General features: G+C 56.9%; 1 protein-coding gene across 1 annotated transcript; it reads left to right on the top strand.

The window, feature by feature from the left end:
* Positions 1–2025: 2025 nt before the first annotated feature.
* Positions 2026–19159, top strand: FRMD7 (FERM domain containing 7). The gene is made up of 12 exons (XM_054388724.1): positions 2026–2082; positions 9700–9804; positions 10107–10149; positions 12527–12605; positions 13332–13429; positions 13576–13690; positions 14403–14550; positions 16750–16845; positions 17097–17260; positions 17688–17756; positions 17837–17912; positions 18131–19159. Exons 1-12 carry the CDS (start codon positions 2026–2028, stop codon positions 19157–19159), a joined length of 2079 nt encoding a protein of 692 aa, XP_054244699.1.
* Positions 19160–19639: the final 480 nt, after the last annotated feature.

Below are 19639 nucleotides of genomic sequence, written 5' to 3' on the forward strand. Positions count from 1 at the left end.
CCCAGCTCCCTCAGCTGCTCCTCATAGGGCTGTGCTCCACAGCATCCATAGGGTCCTGGGCCGGTGTCCCTGGCATGCCAGGGAAGCCTGTAGCAGGGAGTCTTGGCTTCTTCTGGGGGTCAGGGGCTCCTTCACCTCACTCCTGTGCATCCTGCCTGCTGGTCCGGGGCTCCTGCTGCCTCCCCAGCGCTGCCATGGCAGGGCTGTGCCTGTGGCATGTGAGACACGGCCAGGAGTGCTGCTCTGCTCCTTGCCGCCCACCAGTGCCTGACGGCAGGCACGTTTCAGACTGCGGAGGGGAAGTGCCCTCAGCCCTTGCGGATGGTCTGTGCGTGACGCTGCCCTTCTCCAGCCGCACGAAGAGCTCAGACCCGGGGGCCAAGGGCAGCGCTGGAACTTGGGTTGGCACACTGGCTCCAGCCAGCCCCTCCCAGCCGCTGGTGGCCGATGAGCTCAGCTGCTTTCTGGAGCAGAGTCACATGCAAAAGCAGCCTGCCTTTAACGAGTTGTTAAAAACACAGCAAGCTGGAGCAGGCTTCTCTGCTGCCCTGCTTAGCAGAAGACACCGCGGGTTGGTGTAGCTAAAGAGCTCCCGGGGTTTCCTCTCTGCACCCCGGGGGAGCAGCTGTGGGTGTGCCCTGACAGGCTGTGTCCTGACACCCCCAGCAACACTTGGGGAGTGTAAGAGGAACCACAGCAAACAGCCTGGAGTGGCATAGAGTGGATGTTTCACTGGAAGCTGGGATACAGAGCATCCAGCAAGATCTCTGCAGCTCAGATCTGCTCCTGTCGCTCTGGGTCCCACCAGCCCCCGGGGTGTGGTTGTGACTTCTTCCAGCAGGGTCCTCTAAGACAGCCCAGTGCCTGCCTTTGGGCACTCTTCAGTGCATTTATCCCTGCCCAAAGCTGCCTTCATCCAGATGCTCAGTGCAGGGGCTCTGCTGGCTGAGAGTGCCCAGAGAGGTCACACAGTGGTTGGGACAGACAAGCAGGGTGGGTACAAGCACCAAGAGTCCACCACCTGGCAGCCTGGGCTGAGCCCCAGGGAGTCTGGGGATGGGCAGCTGGCTCTGGTACACTGGAGCACATGAATATGGGCTTCTCAGGTGTGAAATGGAAACCAGGTTGTCTCAAAGGCTTGTGAGACTTCACTCAGCTGCCAAAGCAGGGTGCCAGGCAGGAATATTCCTCTCCCTCCCCAGGAAGGACTTTCTCCTGGCCTCAGGTTCAGCTGGAAGCATTTCATAGAATCATACAATGTTAGGGGTTGGAAGGGACCTCCAGAGACCATCCAGTCCAACCCCCTGCCAGAGCAGCCTCACCCAGGGCACAGCACTCAGGAACACATCCAGGTGGGGCTGGAAAGTCTCCAGAGCAGGAGACTCCAGAACCTCTCTGAGCACCCTGCTCCAGGGCTCCAGCACCCTTATAGTGAAGAAGTTTGTTCTCCTGTTGAGGTGGAACTTCTGTGTTCCAGAGCATCAGCCTGTCTGCGTGGCCCTGCTCAGCAGCTGGGACCTTATCTGCCCACCTTGTGGAGCAAGGACACCTCCCAGGTCTCTTGGTGCCCTTTAACCAGAGCAGAGAAGCAGCGATGCTCACTGCTCCACGACTTTGGCAGAAGAGCTGCTCAGCTCTTCTTCCCTGCCCCCTGGTAGGCAGTGTGGGCTTGCACTGCTCACCCCCAGCTGTAAAACCTCAGCGTTCAGCCCAGCTCCATTACTCCACTCGTGCAGAGCTGCTGCACAGCCTTTCCCCCTGCTAACAGACCCAGACCTCGCGGGGGGAAAACCTCCTTTAACGCAGTGCTGATCTTTACACCAGGGGAGGTATCAGTTTGCTGGGGGTGTTTTTTAGCTTGCTTTGAGTGGTTCAGTTCCTTTGCTGCAGCCTCTGCTGCACATCTCCATCCAGCTGAGAGGAGAATCATTATGTGTGCAAGAGGAGCCAGGGCTCCCTGCCTGGCACGCCACTCACAGCCCTAGAAGCCCTACGCCTGCTGCACGCTCAGCCACATGCTCCAGGATGCTGCATCTCAAAGTCCAGTTTCTGGATGACTCCCAGAAGATCTTTGTGGTGGATGTAAGTGGGTTTCATGTTCTTACTGGGTTTGAGGGGGTAATTGCTGAGGTGGTTGATGCTCTGGATACTTGTTTGAAGTCTTTGCTGCTCCGAAGGTCTGCGTGGCCTCTGATATCTTCTTGGTTTCGGCTTTAAACAAACAAAAAAACCCCAAAACAAAATAAAAAGCCAAGATAAAAATAAACCTCAGATCCATAACAAGAGGTTAGAGCACTGGTGGCTGGGTGTCTTTCAGCACCAACACACTCCTGCTCTCTCCTCTTATTGGCATTACTTCCAGAGAAGCAGAAATGGCTTTTGTTTGTCTGGGGTCATCTTTTGGAAGTCTGCTAACAGGACAGGATGCTCTTGACGTGTTGAGTTCTTCTCTCCTTTGTCTGGCTGTCAGTATGAGCATTGAACAAAGAAGAAAACATCTGGGGACAGGCTTAGAATTGAGTCTTTAACCAAATTACCAAACATCTGCATGCATCTCCACCTGGGCATTCAGCTGAGAAAGAAAAGCAGCTCCTGAGAACAGCTGAGGAGGAAAAAACCCTTCCTGGCTCTTGTTTTCTGCATGCTGTCATCAATCACTCACCCTTGATAACTGCTAGTTCTGAATATTTGCTGCTGAAATAGAAGTTTTTTTTAATGCAAAGAGCTTTATCTGTGGGGTAGGATACAGAGCTGTGTGTGGACTGCTGGAACTGCATCTGCACTGTGTGTTGGGACCAGCTCTTTGCACAGCTGTGACCGAGCGTTTTCTGGAGGGTACAACCTGATCATCACAGCAGCTAATTGCCTTAGATAATTTGAGGAGATCCATTCTAGCACTTGCCTGCATCTGCTCTGGGAGTTTCTTTCCTAGGGTTTGTTTTTTTGCAGGCTCTCTCAGGTTGCTCAGCCCTGGGTTGCCAGCACAGCCTGAGCACTGCCTAGTCTCAGGCGTTCTGCTCAGCAGCGATTTCACTACAGAGAGGAGAGCTCTAAAGCAATCCCATCCCTTGGCACAGGAGGGAACTCATGTGATTTACTTTAATTAATGTATCCTCAGCTTAAGAATGAGATTTGTCCTTTAAAAATGCCTTTTTTTTTTTTTCTTTCTCCATATTGATTAGCTCAGGCTACAGTGAGAGACCATTTGAGACACTGCTGGTACAATGTTGCTGCTTTCTCCTTTTCCCTTCCCATCTCTGCTTTCTTATTTGCCCCAATCACTTCCAGCACTGTGGCTCTGCAGGACAAAGAGCTTCCATTAGAGGAACTCCTGGGCATTTCCTTTCTGAGCCTGGCACAGTATTGGAAACCCCTTTCAGGCATTTCATGCATTTGCTGCAGCAAGGGTAGGATAAATGAGAGGCTGAATGAGTGACTTCTCCAGCATAAAAGGACTGCTCTGGGCAAAGTTTTGAGTGGATGTTTCAAGTCATTCTTCCTAAACCCCTCCTGACTTTGGAAAGCTCTTGTGAATGTGCAGAGCTTCAGTGTAATGGGAGGGAAAAGGACAAGAGAGACAGAAGGCAGCAGGCCTGATTCACCCTCTGCCTGTGCTTGGCACACAGTGTGGTAAGGTCCCATTGCCAGCCTGAGTCCCTCTCCTGGTGCTGGGTGCTGGCCTGGCAAGGTTTTTGCCTCCATCCTCATCCTCACCAACAGCTGGGACCTGGCACCCTCCCCACAGCCACTGAGCTCCCAGGATTTCCTTTAGCTGGTACCCAGGGTGGCACCGACAAGCCAAGTCTGAGCCCCCAGGATGAGGGAAGGTTGGCACCTCTTTGAATGTGCCCTGTGAGCCCTCTCAGCTGAACGCCCCAGAGTTGAGCCAGGGCATGGAGGGGACCTTCGGTGTAAACTTTGTCACTCTGAGGGTGCTGGAGGCCTGGAGCAGGCTGCCCAGAGAGGTTGTGGAGTCTCCTTCTCTGGAGACTTTCCAACCCCACTTGGCTGTGTTCCTCTGTGCCCTGCCCTGGGTGCCCCTGCCCTGGCAGGGGGGTTGGACTCAGGGGGGTGATCTCTGGGAGGTCCCTTCCAACCCCTGATGTTCTGTGAAACAACTGTGAAAAGACTGAGATGCTGCCAGCCACCCCAGTGAGCCCTGGGCCTTGCACCAGGATGCTCTGCCCCAGTGCCTGAGCACAGTCAGGGGTCAGCCTTTGATGGGTTTCTCTCACTGCCAGGAGATTCCTTCCCCCCACCCTGCATACCTGGAGCTCTGACCTCTCACCACAAAGTCCCTGCTCTGCTCTCTGAAAGGGTTCATACAGAGCAGCCCTGAGCCTGAGCAGCCTTGGGACCCCCCCCCCACTCCAGCAGCACAGCAAGGGTGAACCACTCTGCAGCCTGGGCAGACAAAGCCTGGATGTCTCTGCTGCTGCAGTGTGCTCCAGGGCAAGATTCAGTGGGAAGGAAAGGGAAAAAAAAAAAAAAAGAGGGAAAAAAAAAGGCAAACCAAACAAAGCCAGAAAAACTAATTGCTGGAGGGCAAAGCCTCCTGTGGTCCTGTGTCCCTTCTGGAGAACAAACATAGTGGGATTCATTGGCAGGAGATGTGCACAGCTGCCTGCACAAATGCTGGTCCCAGGGAGGGCACAAGGAGCAGGAAGGGTGGCAGCTTTTGGTGCCTGGCTTCTGGGAGATAGTCATAGAATCATAGAATCAACCAGGTTGGAAGAGGCCTCCAAGCTCATCCAGTCCAACCTATCACCCAGCCCTATCCAATCAACCAGACCATGGCACTGAGTGCCTCATCCAGGCTTCTGCTGAACATCTCCAGGGATGGTGACTCCACCACGTCCACCACCACCACCTCCACCACCACATCCCAATGGGCAATCTCCCTCTCTGTGAAGAACTTCCTCCTCACACCCAGCCTGTTCCTCCCCTGGCACAGCTTGAGGCTGTGTCCCCTCATTCTCCTGCTGGTTGCCTGGGAGAAGAGCCCAACCCCCACCTGGCTACAACCTCCCCTCAGGTAGTTGTAGACAGCAATGAGGTCTGCCCTGAGCCTCCTCTTCACCAGGTTGAACACCCCCAGCTCCCTCAGCCTCTCCTCACAGGGTTTGTGCTCCAGACCCCTCCCCAGCTTCGTTGCCCTTCTCTGGACACCTTCCAGTACCTCAACATCTCTCTTGAATTGAGGAGCCCAGAGCTGGACACAGGACTGACCAGGGCTGAGCACAGGGGAAGAATAACCTCCCTTGTCCTGCTGGCTACACTATTCCTGATCCAGGCCAGGATGCCATTGGCTCTCCTGGCCACCTGGGCACACTGCTGGCTCATGTTCAGCCTTCAGGTCACATCCTCATCCCTGGAGGTGATTCGGAGCTGCAGAGAGGAGGTGCTGAGCGCCATGGGTTAGCCCCAGCCAGAGTCAGAGGATGGTTGGGCTGGGTGATCTGAAAGGGCTTTACCAACCAGAACTGTTCCATGATTCTGTGCACTGTATGCCAGCTGCAGCCCTGCAGAAGGCACCAACTGTGGGACAAGGATTGAGAACTGGTTGAAGGGAAGAAATCAGAGAGTTGTGGTCAGTGGGACAGAGTCTAGTTGGAGGCTTGTGCCTGGTGGAGTCCCTCAGGGGTCAGTGCTGGGACCAGAGCTGTTCAATCTATTCATCAATGACCTGGATGAGGGCACAGAGAGCACTGTCAGCAAGTCTGCTGATGGCACCAAACTGGGAGCAGTGGTGACACAGGAGGGTTGTGCCAGTGAGACCTGGACAGGCTGAGAGCTGGGCAGGGAGAAATGGAATGAAGTTCAACAAGGACAAGGACAGAGTCTTGCACCTAGGAAAGAGCAACCCCATGGTCCAGTACAGGTTGGGGACAGCTGCTGGACAGCAGTGAAGGGGTAAAGGTCCTGGGGGTCCTGGTGGGTGGGAGGTTGACCATGAGCCAGCAATGTGCTCTGGTGGCCAAGAAGGCCAAGGGCAGCCTGGGGTGGATCAGAAGGGCTGTGGTGAGTAGGTCACAGAGCTTCTCCTGCCCCTCTGCTCTGCCCTGCTGAGGCCACAGCTGGAATATTGTGTCCAGTTCTGGGCCCCTCAGCTCCAGTCACAGAGCTTCTCCTGCCCCTCTGCTCTGCCCTGCTGAGGCCACACCTGGAATATTGTGTCCAGTTCTGGGCCCCTCAGCTCCAGAAGGACCTCAGGGAACTGCTTGAGAGAGTCCAGCACAGAGCCACAAAGATGCTGCAGGCAGTGGAACATCTTCCTTAGGAGGAGAGCCTGAGGGAGCTGAGGGCTCTGGAGCTTGGAGAGGAGGAGCCTGAGGGTGACCTCATTGCTGGTGCTAAAGATGTGCAGGGGGAGTGCCCAGAGGCTGGAGCCAGGCTCTGCTGGGGGGTGCCCAATGCCAGCACCAGGGGCAGTGGTGGAAGCTGAGCCATAGGAAGTGCCATGGGAACAGGAGGAAAGATTTTGTCACTGTGAGGGTGCTGGAGCCCTGGAGCAGGCTGCCCAGGGGGGTTGTGGAGTCTCCCTCTCTGGAGATATTCCAACCCCACCTGGATGTGTTCCTGTGTGAGCTGCCCTGGGTGATCCTGCTCTGCAGGGGGTTGGACTGGAGGGTCTCTCAGGGTCCCTTCCAGCCTCCAACATTCTCTGATTCTCTGATTCTGTGACATCTTCTGAGCTGGTGAGAAAAGACCACAGCAAATCCCACAGGCAGTTGCTCCCCTGTAACCCACAGTCCTGAGCACTGCAGGAAGGTGTCTGTGCCATTGGAGCTGAAGTGCTGCCTGTGTCCTGTGGGGCTGGGTGTGCACAGCCCCTGTGGCACTCACGGTGCTCTCTGCCTCTTGCTTTGCTGCCCTCCTTGCAGTCCAAGCTGTGAGCAGCGTGGGGAGGAGGAGCCAGCACACTCCCTTCTTCCCACACAGCTTTCTGCCTGGGGGTGCCAGCCTGGTGCTGCCACATCACCAAAGGCACATTTAGGGCCAGATGAGGGCTGCCCAGTCCCACACATCATGCTCCTGCCTCTCTCTCTGCCCCTCCAGCACATCCCCACTGCTCTTGCCAGCTGCTGTCCCAAGCACAGCTGTCCCCTGGTGCTTGCAGCACTGCAGGTCAGGGCCTTGAGACAGGAACCATCTTCAAACATTGGAGAGTTCCCAGCCTTTGAAGATGGGTTTGGAGTGTGGGAAAGGAAGATGGAAGAGCAGTTGGAGATAACACTGTTGTGAGGGCTTACAGATTAGAATGAGGTCTGCAGGGGCTCATGGGAACATTTCACCCAGCAGCAGCTGAGGGAATACCTCTGGTGGTTGTTCTTCTCCTACCTTGTCTCACACATGGTGACACAGCCCCAGGATGGGACACCTGCAAGCACCACTCTGCAAGAAGAAAATCTCTGCTTTTGACCCATCTTCTGCACCCCAGGGCTGTGTCTCCCCAGCCAGCAGGTTTTCCTGGGAATGGGGCTTGCTCTCTTCCCTCAATGCCTGCCCTGGGCAGTGCTGGGCTGGGAGCAGAGCAGGTTGTTCCCAGCAGACATGTGGTGGGTAATAAACCAGTAAGCAATGCTTGTCTCTCCTGGCTGCCTGACAAAGGCCAAAGCCTTTCATGCTAGGCAATGCTGAAGTCCCTCTTTGTAATAGTTTTAATCACCCTTGTGAGCTGGTGATTTCCAGGAGAAGCAGGAGTGCTGCAGAGCCAAGGCTGTTATTACTCTATCACTTCTTAGCAGCCTTTCAGGGTGGATCCAGCAATTTCACTCCAGGAGGAGCTGTGCAAGGTGGTTATTAGTGTGCAGCAGCAGTAGCCAGGCTGCTCTCATCATCCTTGGGCTGCTTTGCATGAGCTGATAAAAGGGGGCAGCAGGGCTGATGCTGGGGTAGGACACAGAATCAGAGAATCAGAGAATGCTAGGGGCTGGGAGAGACCTCCAGAGATCATCCAGTTCAACCCTGGAGCAGGATCACACAGGAACACATCCAGATGGGGTTGGAATATCTCCAGAGAGGGAGACTCCACAACCCCCCTGGGCAGCCTGCTCCAGGGCTCTGCCACCCTCACAGTGACAAAATCTTTCCTCCTGTTCCCATGGCACTTCCTATGGCTCAGCTTCCACCACTGCCCCTGGTGCTGGCATTGGGCATCCCCCAGCAGAGCCTGGCTCCAGCCTCTGGGCACTCCCCCTGCACATCTTTAGCACCAGCAATGAGGTCACCCTCAGGCTCCTCCTCTCCAAGCTCCAGAGCCCTCAGCTCCCTCAGGCTCTCCTCCTAAGGAAGATGTTCCACTGCCTGCAGCAGCTTTGTGGCTCTGTGCTGGACTCTCTCAAGCAGTTCCCTGAGGTCCTTCTGGAGCTGAGGGGCCCAGAACTGGACACAATATTCCAGGTGTGGCCTCAGCAGGGCAGAGCAGAGGGGCAGGAGAAGCTCTCTGCCCTACTGACCACAGCCCTTCTGATCCACCCCAGGCTGCCCTTGGCCTTCCTGGCCACCAGAGCACATTGCTGGCTCATGGTCAACCTCCCACCCACCAGGACCCCCAGGGCCTTTTCCCCTTCACTGCCCTCCATCACCAGATTCATTCTTCATGCTTTCTGGAGCAGTTGGGAGCCTCTTGGGTTGCTCCCTAGCAGTGCTACACAGCAGAGCAACAAGTCAAGCAAAACACCCTCTGTCTCTGCTTCCTGGGGGGAACTGCTGCCTAGGCTCCCTTATCAGCATGCAGTGCCACTTACTTAATGTTGCTAATAAAGCACAGGGCTGACCCAAGGCCCAGGATCTCCACGGGGTCCTGTTGCTGTTGCTGACTATGAACCAAAAAAGCAGCTTGTGCCTAGCACTGCCAGGGCACACAGGCCTGCTGTGCCATTTTGGGGTGTGCTCCCCAGTGCTCCTCATGGAACACATCTGTCACAGGCAGATGCTTGTCCTGGGAATCACTCACTGGTTTGCCAGGGATAGAGCTGGACAGTAATGGCTGCAAAAGGTGAACCAAAAGCTAGATAAGGCTTCTCTTCTCCTCTTCTTTCTTCTCTCTCCTCTCCTCTCCTCTCCTCTCCTCTCCTCCCCTCTCCTCTCCTCTCCTCTCCTCTCCTCTCCTCTCCTCTCCTCTCCTCTCCTCTCCTCTCCTCTCCTCTCCTCTCCTCTCCTCTCCTCTCCTCTCCTCTCCTCTCCTCTCCCTTCCCTTCCCTCTTCCCTTCCCTTCCCTTCCCTCTTCCCTTCCCTTCCCTTCCCTTCCCTTCCCTTCCCTTCCCTTCCCTTCCCTTCCATCTTCCCTTCCCTTCCCTTCCCTTCCCTTCCCTTCCCTTCCCTTCCTTCCCCTCCTCTTCCTTCCCTCCCATCTCCTCCCCTCCCTCCCTCCCTCTCCCTTCCCTCCCTCCCTCTCCCTTCCCCTCCCCTTATCTCCCCTCCCCTCGCACCCCTTCCACCCCTTCCCTTTCCCTACCCATGAAGTAATTTTCTTTCCAGGAGCAGAGGTAAGGGGCACACAGTGTGCAGCTGTCCTGTCCCAGATGCCAAACCCAGCAGCATTTGTTGGTTGAGGTTTGGGAAATCAGAAGCCAGGAAAATCCTTGGGGTGAAGTCAGGAAGTGAAAACTCCTCCCCTGCCCCCCTCTGAAACGCTGCCACTGCTGCTGGCAGCAGTGCCTAACCTGCTGCCTCTCTGCTGTGTTTGTCTGGCAGCAAAAGTCCTGCGGGAAAGGGCTCTTCAACCTCACCTGCAGCCACCTCAACCTTGTGGAGAAGGAGTACTTTGGGCTGGAGTTCCGCAGCCAGGCTGGCAACCAGGTGAGTGCAGGCCCGGGGCGGCACCCTGCCGCGGCCGCCCGCGCTGCCTGCGGCTTCCGAACGCCTCCCTCAAACACCAGGTGGAAAACGGCAGCAGAGAGGTTGGTCCCGATGCCAAAGCCCCGCGAAAAGGGGAGTTACAAAGGGAGCCAGGAGCTGGTTGCCATTTGTGCAGGACGCCCTGCTGCAGCAGCTGAGCTGCCCGACGTCTGTGTGCTGCCTGCTGGCATCACCCTGCTGCTGCTTTCCTTGCCCCTGCCTGCCCTGCCCTTTAGTCACCCAGCTCTCAATTGCTTTTTCAGGTCTGGTTGGAACCTCTCAAACCCATAACAAAGCAAGTCAAAAGTAAGTATTTTGGGGATAAGATTCTCCTTAAGCACTGCCAGTGGCAGGCCAGTGCAGGCACACTTCTGCTTGGGGACAGGGCACTGCTTGGGGACAGGGCACTGCTTGGGGACAGGGCACTGCTTAGTGACAGAGCTCTGCTTGGGGACAGGGCTCTGCTTGGTGACATAGCTCTGCTTGGGGACAGGGCACTGCCTGGGGACAGAGCTCTGCTTGGGGACAGGGCACTGCTTGGTGACATAGCTCTGCTTGGGGACAGGGCTCTGCTTGGGGACAGGGCACTGCCTGGGGACGTAGCTCTGCTTGGGGACAGGGCTCTGCTTGGGGACAGGGCACTGCCTGGGGACGTAGCTCTGCTTGGGGACAGGGCTCTGCTTGGGGACAGGGCACTGCTTGGGGACAGGGCTCTGCTTGGGGACAGGGCACTGCTTGGGGACAGAGCTCTGCTTGGGGACAGGGCTCTGCTTGGGAACAGGGCTCTGCTTGGGGACAGGGCACTGCTTGGGGACAGAGCTCTGCTTGGGAACAGGGCACTGCTTGGGGACAGGGCTCTGCTTGGGGACAGAGCTCTGCTTGGGAACAGGGCACTGCTTGGGAACAGGGCACTGCTTGGGGACAGAGCTCTGCTTGGGAACAGGGCTCTGCTTGGGGACAGGGCTCTGCTTGGGGACAGGGCTCTGCTTGGGAACAGGGCACTGCTTGGGGACAGAGCTCTGCTTGGGGACAGGGCTCTGCTTGGGGACAGAGCTCTGCTTGGGGACAGGGCACTGCTTGGGGACAGAGCTCTGCTTGGGGACAGGGCACTGCCTGGGGACAGAGCTCTGCTTGGGGACAGGGCACTGCCTGGGGACAGAGCTCTGCTTGGGGACAGGGCTGCCTGTGTGTGTGAGAGCACTGCTGTGCTGGCAGAGAGGCAGGCCCCGCTCCTGCCTGCCCTCCCATCCCCTCTGCAGTTATCCCTAAATTGGGGTGAGCCATGAAGTGGGATGAGCCATGACAGCTGTATGAGCTGTGGAGTTATCCATGAAGGGAGGTTATCAATACAGTGAGGTTAGCTGTGAAGGGAGGTTAGCCATGAAATGGATTATCTGTGGAGGGAAGTTATCCATACAGTGGGGTTATCCATGGAGTTATCCATGAAGGGAGGTTATCCATGCAGTGGAGTTATCCATGGAGCTACCCATGAAGGGAGGTTATCCATGCAGTGGGGTTATCCATGAAGGAAGGTTATCCATGAAGAGAGGTTGTCCTTGTAGCAGAGTTAGCTGTGAAGGGAGGTTAGGTATGGAGATATCCATGAAGGGAGGTTATCCATGAAGGGAGGTTATCCATGAAGAGAGGTTGTCCTTGCAGTGGGGTTAGCTGTGAAGGCTGGGGCTAGCACTGTACCTCGCAGGCTCTGTCACTCCTCCCTAGCCCCCCAGCCCTAGCCCCCCAGCCTGCCCCATGCCACTGCAGGGAGATGCTGCCTGACCTGAATTCAGGCCCAGTATCTCCTGCCATGCCCATGCCCAACATGAACAAGGTGCCTCTTTCAGCTGATGCCTGCTCCCCCCCCTGCAAACAATAATTTCCCCAAAGCCATGGTGATGAGGAGGTGGTTGAGGGCATGAGGCCACAACTCCAGTACTTGCCAGGGCAGGGGGCTGCAGGACAGTGTCTGCAGGATTTTCCTTGTCCAGGGAAAGCCTGATGAAGAGTCTTCCCTTTCTGGGTGCAGGAGAAATGGGATTATGTCAGGCACTGATTTTCTTCTCCATCTTCCTTCTGACCTGAGCCTCCAGGAGCACCTGAAGATGTGGTGCTGAGGGCCCTGGTTTACCACCAGCCTTGGCAGAGTTAGAGTATGGTTGGACTGGATGACCTGAAAAGGCTTTCCCAACCAAAGAGATTCTATGACCCCACAGCATGCCAGTGCCTGTGAAATTGCCTCCCTCCACGCTCTTTGCCTTGGCCTTTGCTGCCTGCCCTCACTCATCCCACCACAAAGCTTTTCCCAGCCAGCCTCCTGTGGAGCTGCTGCATCCCAAGTGCTTGGAGGGCAAGGTGAAGGTACAGCCATGCACTGGGGCCATGCACCTTGGCACTGCTCCCTGCAGACCCCACTCCTGGCTCCTTGCAGTTTGCAGCATTACTGGGACACATTCTCTTTAGTGTTGTTTTGGTATCCCTGGGAACACTGGGTGGGGGCTGGGCAGGCTGGTTTGTGGGGGCAGGCTGGTTTGTGGGGGCAGGCTGAAGTCCCTGAGGTTCAGGGCTTCCAGGCCTGATTTTCAAGGGTAATTCACTCCATAAGGGGACAACAATGTGTGAAGAGAGTTGTAAATGTTCTCAACAGCCACAGAAAAGAAAACTTATGAAGGTGTTGTGTTTTAAGATCCTAAGGAGGTTCTTTTCAAATTTATGGTGAAATTTTTCCCAGTGGACCCCGGCCACCTGAGAGAAGAGCTGACCAGGTACAGTGCTTGTTCTGTTGCTTTCTTACCACCCAGTCCTGTGTTTTGACAGCTGTGAAGGATGGATTCAGTTCCTCATCTTCACCCACCTGAACCTGCCTGTGAGCTGGGATTACCCCAGGCACTGAAAGAGCTCTGTGCTTTACAGAACCACTCCAGAGAGTGTCTCTTCCTGATCCTCTGTTGTTAAACAAAATCCACTTGAAGGATCAGCTGTCTTAAGGGGCTGCACTTTGTTTCCTGACAAACACTTTAGGGGCTGAGCACCAAGCCTGGCTTTATTCAGTCTAGCTCCTGACTGAAGCTGCCTTCTGAAAGAACTTTAGTTTTTATTCTTAAAAACTACCTTGTTAGCTCTTACATTTTAGAGAAAACTTTGTGTCCAGGGATGGAGACTAACACTAAGTGCTTCTGCAGAACCTTAGCCCCAGGCAATGCAAAGGCCCTCGAAAGCACTGAGGAATGTTAAACTCTGGAACCTCCCAATGGGTGCTTCAGTGGCAGGAACATCCTGGTCATGGTGGTGCCCAGCTGCAGCCTTCTGCCTGGGCTGTGCCCTCCCCCTACGACCCCGCGGACCTGCATCCTTTGGACTGAAACCTGGGCCGAGTGCAGGGAGAGGTGCGGGGGCAGCCTGCAGCAGAGCCCTCGCTGCTCAGCCCAGCCCCTGGCTCTCTGCTGAGCCCTGATCCCCCCACCAGGGCATGCTCCTGTCCCCCTCCACAGGTACCTCTTCACCCTCCAGATCAAGAAGGACCTGGCCCTGGGGCGGCTGCCCTGCAGCGACAAGAGCGCGGCGCTGCTCGTCTCCCACCTGCTGCAGTGTAAGGGCAGGGCAGCGCCTGCAGGCTGCTGCCTCCTCCTGCGGGACAGCTGGGGGCAGCGGGGCTCTGGCTGCATTGCCAGGGGCCCCCCGAGACAGCCACCCCTTACAGCCTCACCCATGTCCTCCTCATGTCTTCCCCCACAGCCGAGCTAGGTGACTTCCACGAGGAGACAGACCAGCAGCACCTGGTGACACACAGGTACCTGCCCAACCAGGAGTATCTGGACAACAAAATCCTGCACTACCACCGCAGGCACAGGTAAGGGCTGACCCCTGCCACAGCTGCCACCCACAGCACCTGCTGGCTGACCCCTGCCACAGCTGCCACCCACAGCACCTGCTGGCTGCCTGCTGAAGGAGCTGTTCCCATAGTAGGCAGGGCTGGCAGCGGGGAGATGGGGGTGGGAGGGGAGTGGGGGTGTGATGCCAATGCATGCAAACCCAACGTGATATTTTTGCAGCCCATCTCAGCAGCTCCCTTCTCCCTCTTGTTGCTGGAGCAATTCCAGAGAATGGCAACAAAGCTGGGGAAGGGTCTGGAGAAGAGGGCTGGGGAGGAGCAGCTGAGGGAGCTGGGGGTGTTCAGTGTGGAGAAGAGGAGGCTGAGGGAGACCTCATTGCTCTCTACAGCTCCTGAGAGGAGGTTGCAGTGAGGTGGGTGTTGGGCTCTGCTCCCTACTGTCAGGTGATAAGAGGAGAGAAACTGGCCTGAAATTGTGCCAGGGGAGGATTAGGTTGGAGATGAGGAAAAATGTCTTTGCTGCAAGAGTGGTCAGGGATTGGAACAGGCTGCTCAGGGAGGTGGTGGAGTCCCCATCCTTGGAGGTGTTCAGATAACCTGTGGCCATGGCACTTGGAGCCAGAGTTTGGTGGCCATGGAGGTGCTGGGTTGCTGGTTGGACATCAACGTCTCGCTGACGTTTCCAGCCCTAATGATTCTCTGCTGGTCCCCGACACGTGTGTGCCTGCAGCGGGAAGACGCCGGCCGAGTCGGACGTGCAGCTGCTGGACGTGGCCAGGAAGCTGGAGATGTATGGGATCCGCCCCCACCCTGCCAGCGACGGCGAGGGCACGCAGATCAACCTGGCAGTCACACACATGGGGGTGCTGGTCCTGAGGGTGAGCACAGGGCTCAGGGCGGCGCCCAGCGCCCGGGCAGAATGGGGCAGCACCTGCAGTTGGTGGGGAGGGTGTGGTGGGGTGAAAAATTCACACACACACACCCCCCAGCCAGACCAGGTCAGGTGAAGCAAATGGCAGCTGTATTTACAAGCACAACTACAATCCCCAATGGAATGCAATGAGTGTGTACAAATATACAACAGTTACAGGGATTGACAATTGATAAACAGCACAAGGACCCCCCCTGGACAAAGACCAGGGGAGCTGCTCATAGCTTCTCTGTCCCTGCCTCCCCCCTACCCCCCTGTACACAAAGGGAGAAGAGAAAAGAGCAGAGAGCCATTAGAAACAGCCAAAACAATGCAGCCAAGGGCAAGCAGAAGCCACTTAGTGCCTCCCAGAGTGAGGACGCAAGGAGAGAGATTGTTTTGTGCAATTAGTTCCAGTCCTTTATCTCTTCCAGGGGATTATTTAGAACTGTCATCATTTTTCTTTTTTACACCCAATAGTGATTTATTTACATTCTGCTACTTTCTGCTCAACATCTGTGAAAAATTTTTACAGGCATAACCTAAAAGTACCGCAGGAGGGACACCAAACCCTCCCAAGGAGGGAGCTTGCCCTGGCAGCCCCCGGGTGTGGAAGTGATGCTCCGGGGCACTGCCCAGGGGCTTGTCCCCGGTGCCTCCCGCCGCGCCGGCTGCCTGCTGCCAGAGCTGCTGTGGCTCTGCTGTCTCTTGTCACAGCGAATGTGGCTGTGTAAGCACCGCGGGGGACAGGGCTGTGTCACATGTGTCCCCTGTATAATCTCCCGGTGCAAATAGCCACCTCCTGCCTGGGTAATTAGAGAAGGCTGCAATCCTGGCGGGGCTGCAGCGTAAATACAGTCAGAGCCGGCGTGAAGCAGCGCTTGCCTCTCACACCACCTCGTCTCACGTCTTACCAGAGCAGAAAAAGGAAAGAAAAAAGTAATCCTAACCGTGGGTCTGCTGCTCCTGATTAGCACTGCCAGCCCCAGCAGTTCAGAGCCATAAACACTCCTCAGGCAGCACTAGAGCAGCTGTGATCCTACTCAAATATGGTCTTGCTCAGAAAGATGAGAGGGTCTCGGGACCACAACTGTACCTTTCCTGCTGGGACATCAGTGCTCTGTGGCTGAGGCTAAATGGATGGGGAATGCTAATGAGGGGCAGGGTCCCCTTGCTGCCTGCTCAGGCTGGCACGGGGGGAGCTGAACTCTGCTGCGCTTCCCAGCAAAGGAGAGGAGAGTCTTGCTTTCAACAGGGAGCTCATTTCACATTAATTCCTGTGATGTTTGAGCCAGCAGAGATGAGACTTCCTGCCTTGATGTCTCTAGGGTTCATCTGAGGCTCCCAGAGTTTTACCCATAGCTTCAGTACTTGAGAGCAGTGTGGAGGAGAAGAACTTGGGGGTATCAGTTGGTGACAAACTGCCCAGGAGCCAGCACTGGTCCCTGGCAGCCCAGCAGGCAGCTGTGTGCTGAGCTGCATCCAGAGCAGGGAGAGCAGCAGCACAGGGAGGGGATTCTGCCCCTCTGCTCTGCTCTGCTCACACCCCACCTGCAGCACTGCCTCCACTGCTGGGGCCCCCAGCACAAGAAGGACCTGGAGCTGCTGGAGAGGCTCCAGAGGAGGCCACCAAGATGATCAGAGGCTGGAGAACCTCCCCTGTGGGGACAGGCTGGGAGAGTTGGGGTTGTTCAGGCTGGAGAAGGAAGGCTCCAGGGAGACCTTAGAGCAGCCTTCCAGTACCTGAAGGGGCTACAAGAAAGTTGTAGGATGACCTGGAAGAAGGGAGATTTAGACTGGAGATTAGGAAAAAATTGTGCAGTACAGGGGTGGGGAGACACTGGCACAGGTTGCCTAGGGAGGCTGTGGATGCCCCCTGCCTGGAGGTGTTGAAGGCCATGTTGGATAAGCCCTGGGGAACCTGGGCTGGTGGGAGGTGTCCCTGCCCATGGCAGGGAGTCAGAACTGGATAATCTTTAGGGTCCCTTCCAACTCAAACCATTCTATGAATCTATGAGTTAAACTCTGAACCTCAGTTCCTACTTTTGGAGACCAAATAGCAAGTCCTGTCCTCAGCAGCAGCAAGAACCATGTCAACATCTTGTGTCATGCCCTGCAACTCTTGCTTGCCCCATCCTGCTCTAAGTGCTGTGCCCACCCTTTGCAGGGCAATACAAAGATCAACACATTCAACTGGTCCAAGATCCGCAAGCTGAGTTTCAAGAGGAAGCATTTTCTCATCAAGCTCCACCCAAACATCTCTGTGAGTACCATGCTGCAGGCAGCTGCCAGGCTCAGGAGCAGCTGGGCAGAGGACTAGCCACCAAGGCTCCTGATTTTGAGTAAAATCCACTTCTGCAACTCATGGGTAACTCTCCTTGAGCGTGGCATGTGCCAGCCCTTCGTGTCCCCAGAGGTTAGAGGCACTGCAGCCCAGTGTGATCGCTTGGGGGTGAGGAGGGCAGAGTCTGCTCCAGGCTCCCAGCGTTGGCTCTCTTGTCTCTGGCCACGCAGGCGCTGTGCAAGGACACGCTGGAGTTCACCATGGCCAGCCGGGATGCCTGCAAGGCTTTCTGGAAGACCTGTGTAGAGTACCATGCCTTCTTCAGGCTGTCTGAAGAGCCCAAGTCAAAGCCCAAAGCCCTTCTGTGCAGCAAGGGCTCCAGCTTCCGCTACAGGTAACTCAACATCGGAGGGGAGGAAGGGCTTGGGGATGGCTCCGAGGCTTCCTTCTATTTTGGACCTGTCTGGATGTGAGGAGACGATACCCAACAGCTGCTTTTCCTGGAAAGACCACTTCCCTGGTCCTGCCTTGCCTCCCCTGGGATGTGGCAATGAGAAGTTTAGGCTTGATCTTAGAAAGAAGTTCTTCACAGCAAGAGTGACTTGCCATTGGAATGGGCTGCCCAGGGAGGTGGTGGAGTTGACATCCCTGGAGGTGTCTAAGCAAAGCCTGGATGAGGCACTTAGTGCCATGGTCTGGTTGATTAGTTAGGGTTGGGTGATCAGTTGGACTTGATGAGCTTAGAGGTCTCTTCCAACCTGGCTGATTCTGTGATTCTTTGATTCTGTGATTCCGCTCATACCTCTCCCCCCTTGCTGCAGTGGGAGGACACAGAGGCAGCTGCTGGAGCATGGGAGGAAGGCAAAGATGAAGAGTCTGCCCTTCGAGAGGTACCTGTGGGGGGCATGGAGGGGAAGGGTGCCTGGGCTGGGGGCTGGTCATGCACCCACCTGTGCCCTTGTCCTTGCAGGAAGCACTACTCATCCCGCTATGACGAGAGGCAGTGTCGCTCCTCCCCGGACCTCCTGACTGACGTCTCCAAGCAGGTATTTCCCCTCAGCACCACCGAGAGGGTTTGGGGCTTTTTCTTTTTTTTTTTTTTTAGGGGGCGGAGGGGAGTCTTGGTGTTGTAGCCCTGGGTGGTGGAGCAGACTGGAGGTCAGACCAGACCCCCAGCTCTGCTGGCTCATTCTGCTTGGCCCCTCTGCCCGGTTGAAGGTCTGGGCAGCCACTCACCCACCCCCCACCCTCTGCCCCTGCCCAGGTGGAGGAGCTGCGCCTAGCCTACGGCAGCCGGGGGTCCTACCACGCCAACGGGGTGCACGCCTCCGAGCCCACGCTGGACAGCCGGCGCCGCAACTCTGCCCTGGAGGTGACCTTCGCTGCCGAGCTGGAGCGCTCCAAGCCCGAAGCAGCCCTCTCCTTCCTGCCTCACTCCAAAAGCTCCTCTGCCTTCCCCCTGCTCTACGCTGAGCTGGAGCTGGAGCGGGCATGGGAGCCGGCTGACCCCTTCAGTGCCAGGAAACCCCTCACCTCCTTCCGCCCCCACCACCAGTTCTCCGGCAACAGCAAAAGCACCTCGGTGGGCAACATGCGGGAGGTGAGCTCCCGGCCGCTGGTGTACACAGATGTGCCATGCCCCCAGCCTGCAGCCGCCACGGCCCCGCAGATCCTCTTCTACCTGGACAAGCCCCCGCAGCCCCCGTGCCATGCGCCGGTGCCCGGCGAGGAGGACGCAGCCAGTGGGTACAGACCTGTGGCTGCGCAGCCCCTCAGGCGGAGCCCCAGCGGTGCTTGGGCCAGGGAGCTGCACCGTGAGGCGGCTGGCACGGCGGTGGGCACGGCGGCGAGCACAAGCGTGGCCCCAGCGGGGGAGAGCAGACCGCTGGCTCGCTCCTTCGATTACGGCCTCCAGGAGCAGCCTCCCAAGCGGTCGTGGAGCCAGTCGGACATGAAAGCCATCCGCTTCCCCTACGGCTCCGAGTTCAGGCCCCTGGGCCCGTGCCCGGCGCTGAGCAGCCGCAGGCTTGGCCTCTTTCGGCCGGGGCTGGGGCCGCGGCGCTGCGCCGAGCGCTACGTGGGCAGCAGCACCGAGTCCAGCGACTCGGACTCTGACCTCCTGGCCGCCGACTACTGCTCGCCCTACGGCCACCGGCTCCGCTCGCCCATGGCCCGTGTGCGCCTCTCCTCCGGCAGCCTCCAGCTGGACGAGGAAGAGGAGGAGGTGTCCTTTGCCACCGGCGCTGCTGCCCAGGAGAGGACTTCCAGGGGCACCGGCAGGTATTTCACCTAGGTGCATGACCGAGGCCGGAGGAAGCAGAGGTGGCCAGCGCTGGCCAAGGGCCACGGAAGGTGACACTCTGGCTTTCAGGGCTGCTTGTGACCCAGTGGTGGGGCTTGTGTTGTGTGAGTGCTCCTAGCTGTAGAGTTAACCGGCAGCGGGCAGAGTACCCATCCCCTGCCCCCTGCTGGGAACCTGCTGCGTCCCTCAGGGGGTCCTGCTGCGGGGCAGAGGGGCTCTTTTAGAGCCCTGCACAGATCCTGTGTCCTGCCTGAGCCGGTGGCTGCTGGAGTCTTCACTGGGGGAGATGGAGCACAACAAAAACCCATGAGGTGCTCTGCCAGCTGCAGGGAAGCACACTGCTGGGAAAGGGGTTTGAGGCCAATCTGGTGAGGAGCAGAACCGGGAGAGGAGGCTCCTCCTGGACCTGCCTCCTCACAGACATGGCTCATGCCCCAGCACAGAGCCCATCCCCTGCCGCTCCTCCTTCCA

Source organism: Indicator indicator, chromosome 17, assembly GCF_027791375.1.
Source record: "Indicator indicator isolate 239-I01 chromosome 17, UM_Iind_1.1, whole genome shotgun sequence".
Classification (NCBI taxonomy): domain Eukaryota; kingdom Metazoa; phylum Chordata; class Aves; order Piciformes; family Indicatoridae; genus Indicator; species Indicator indicator.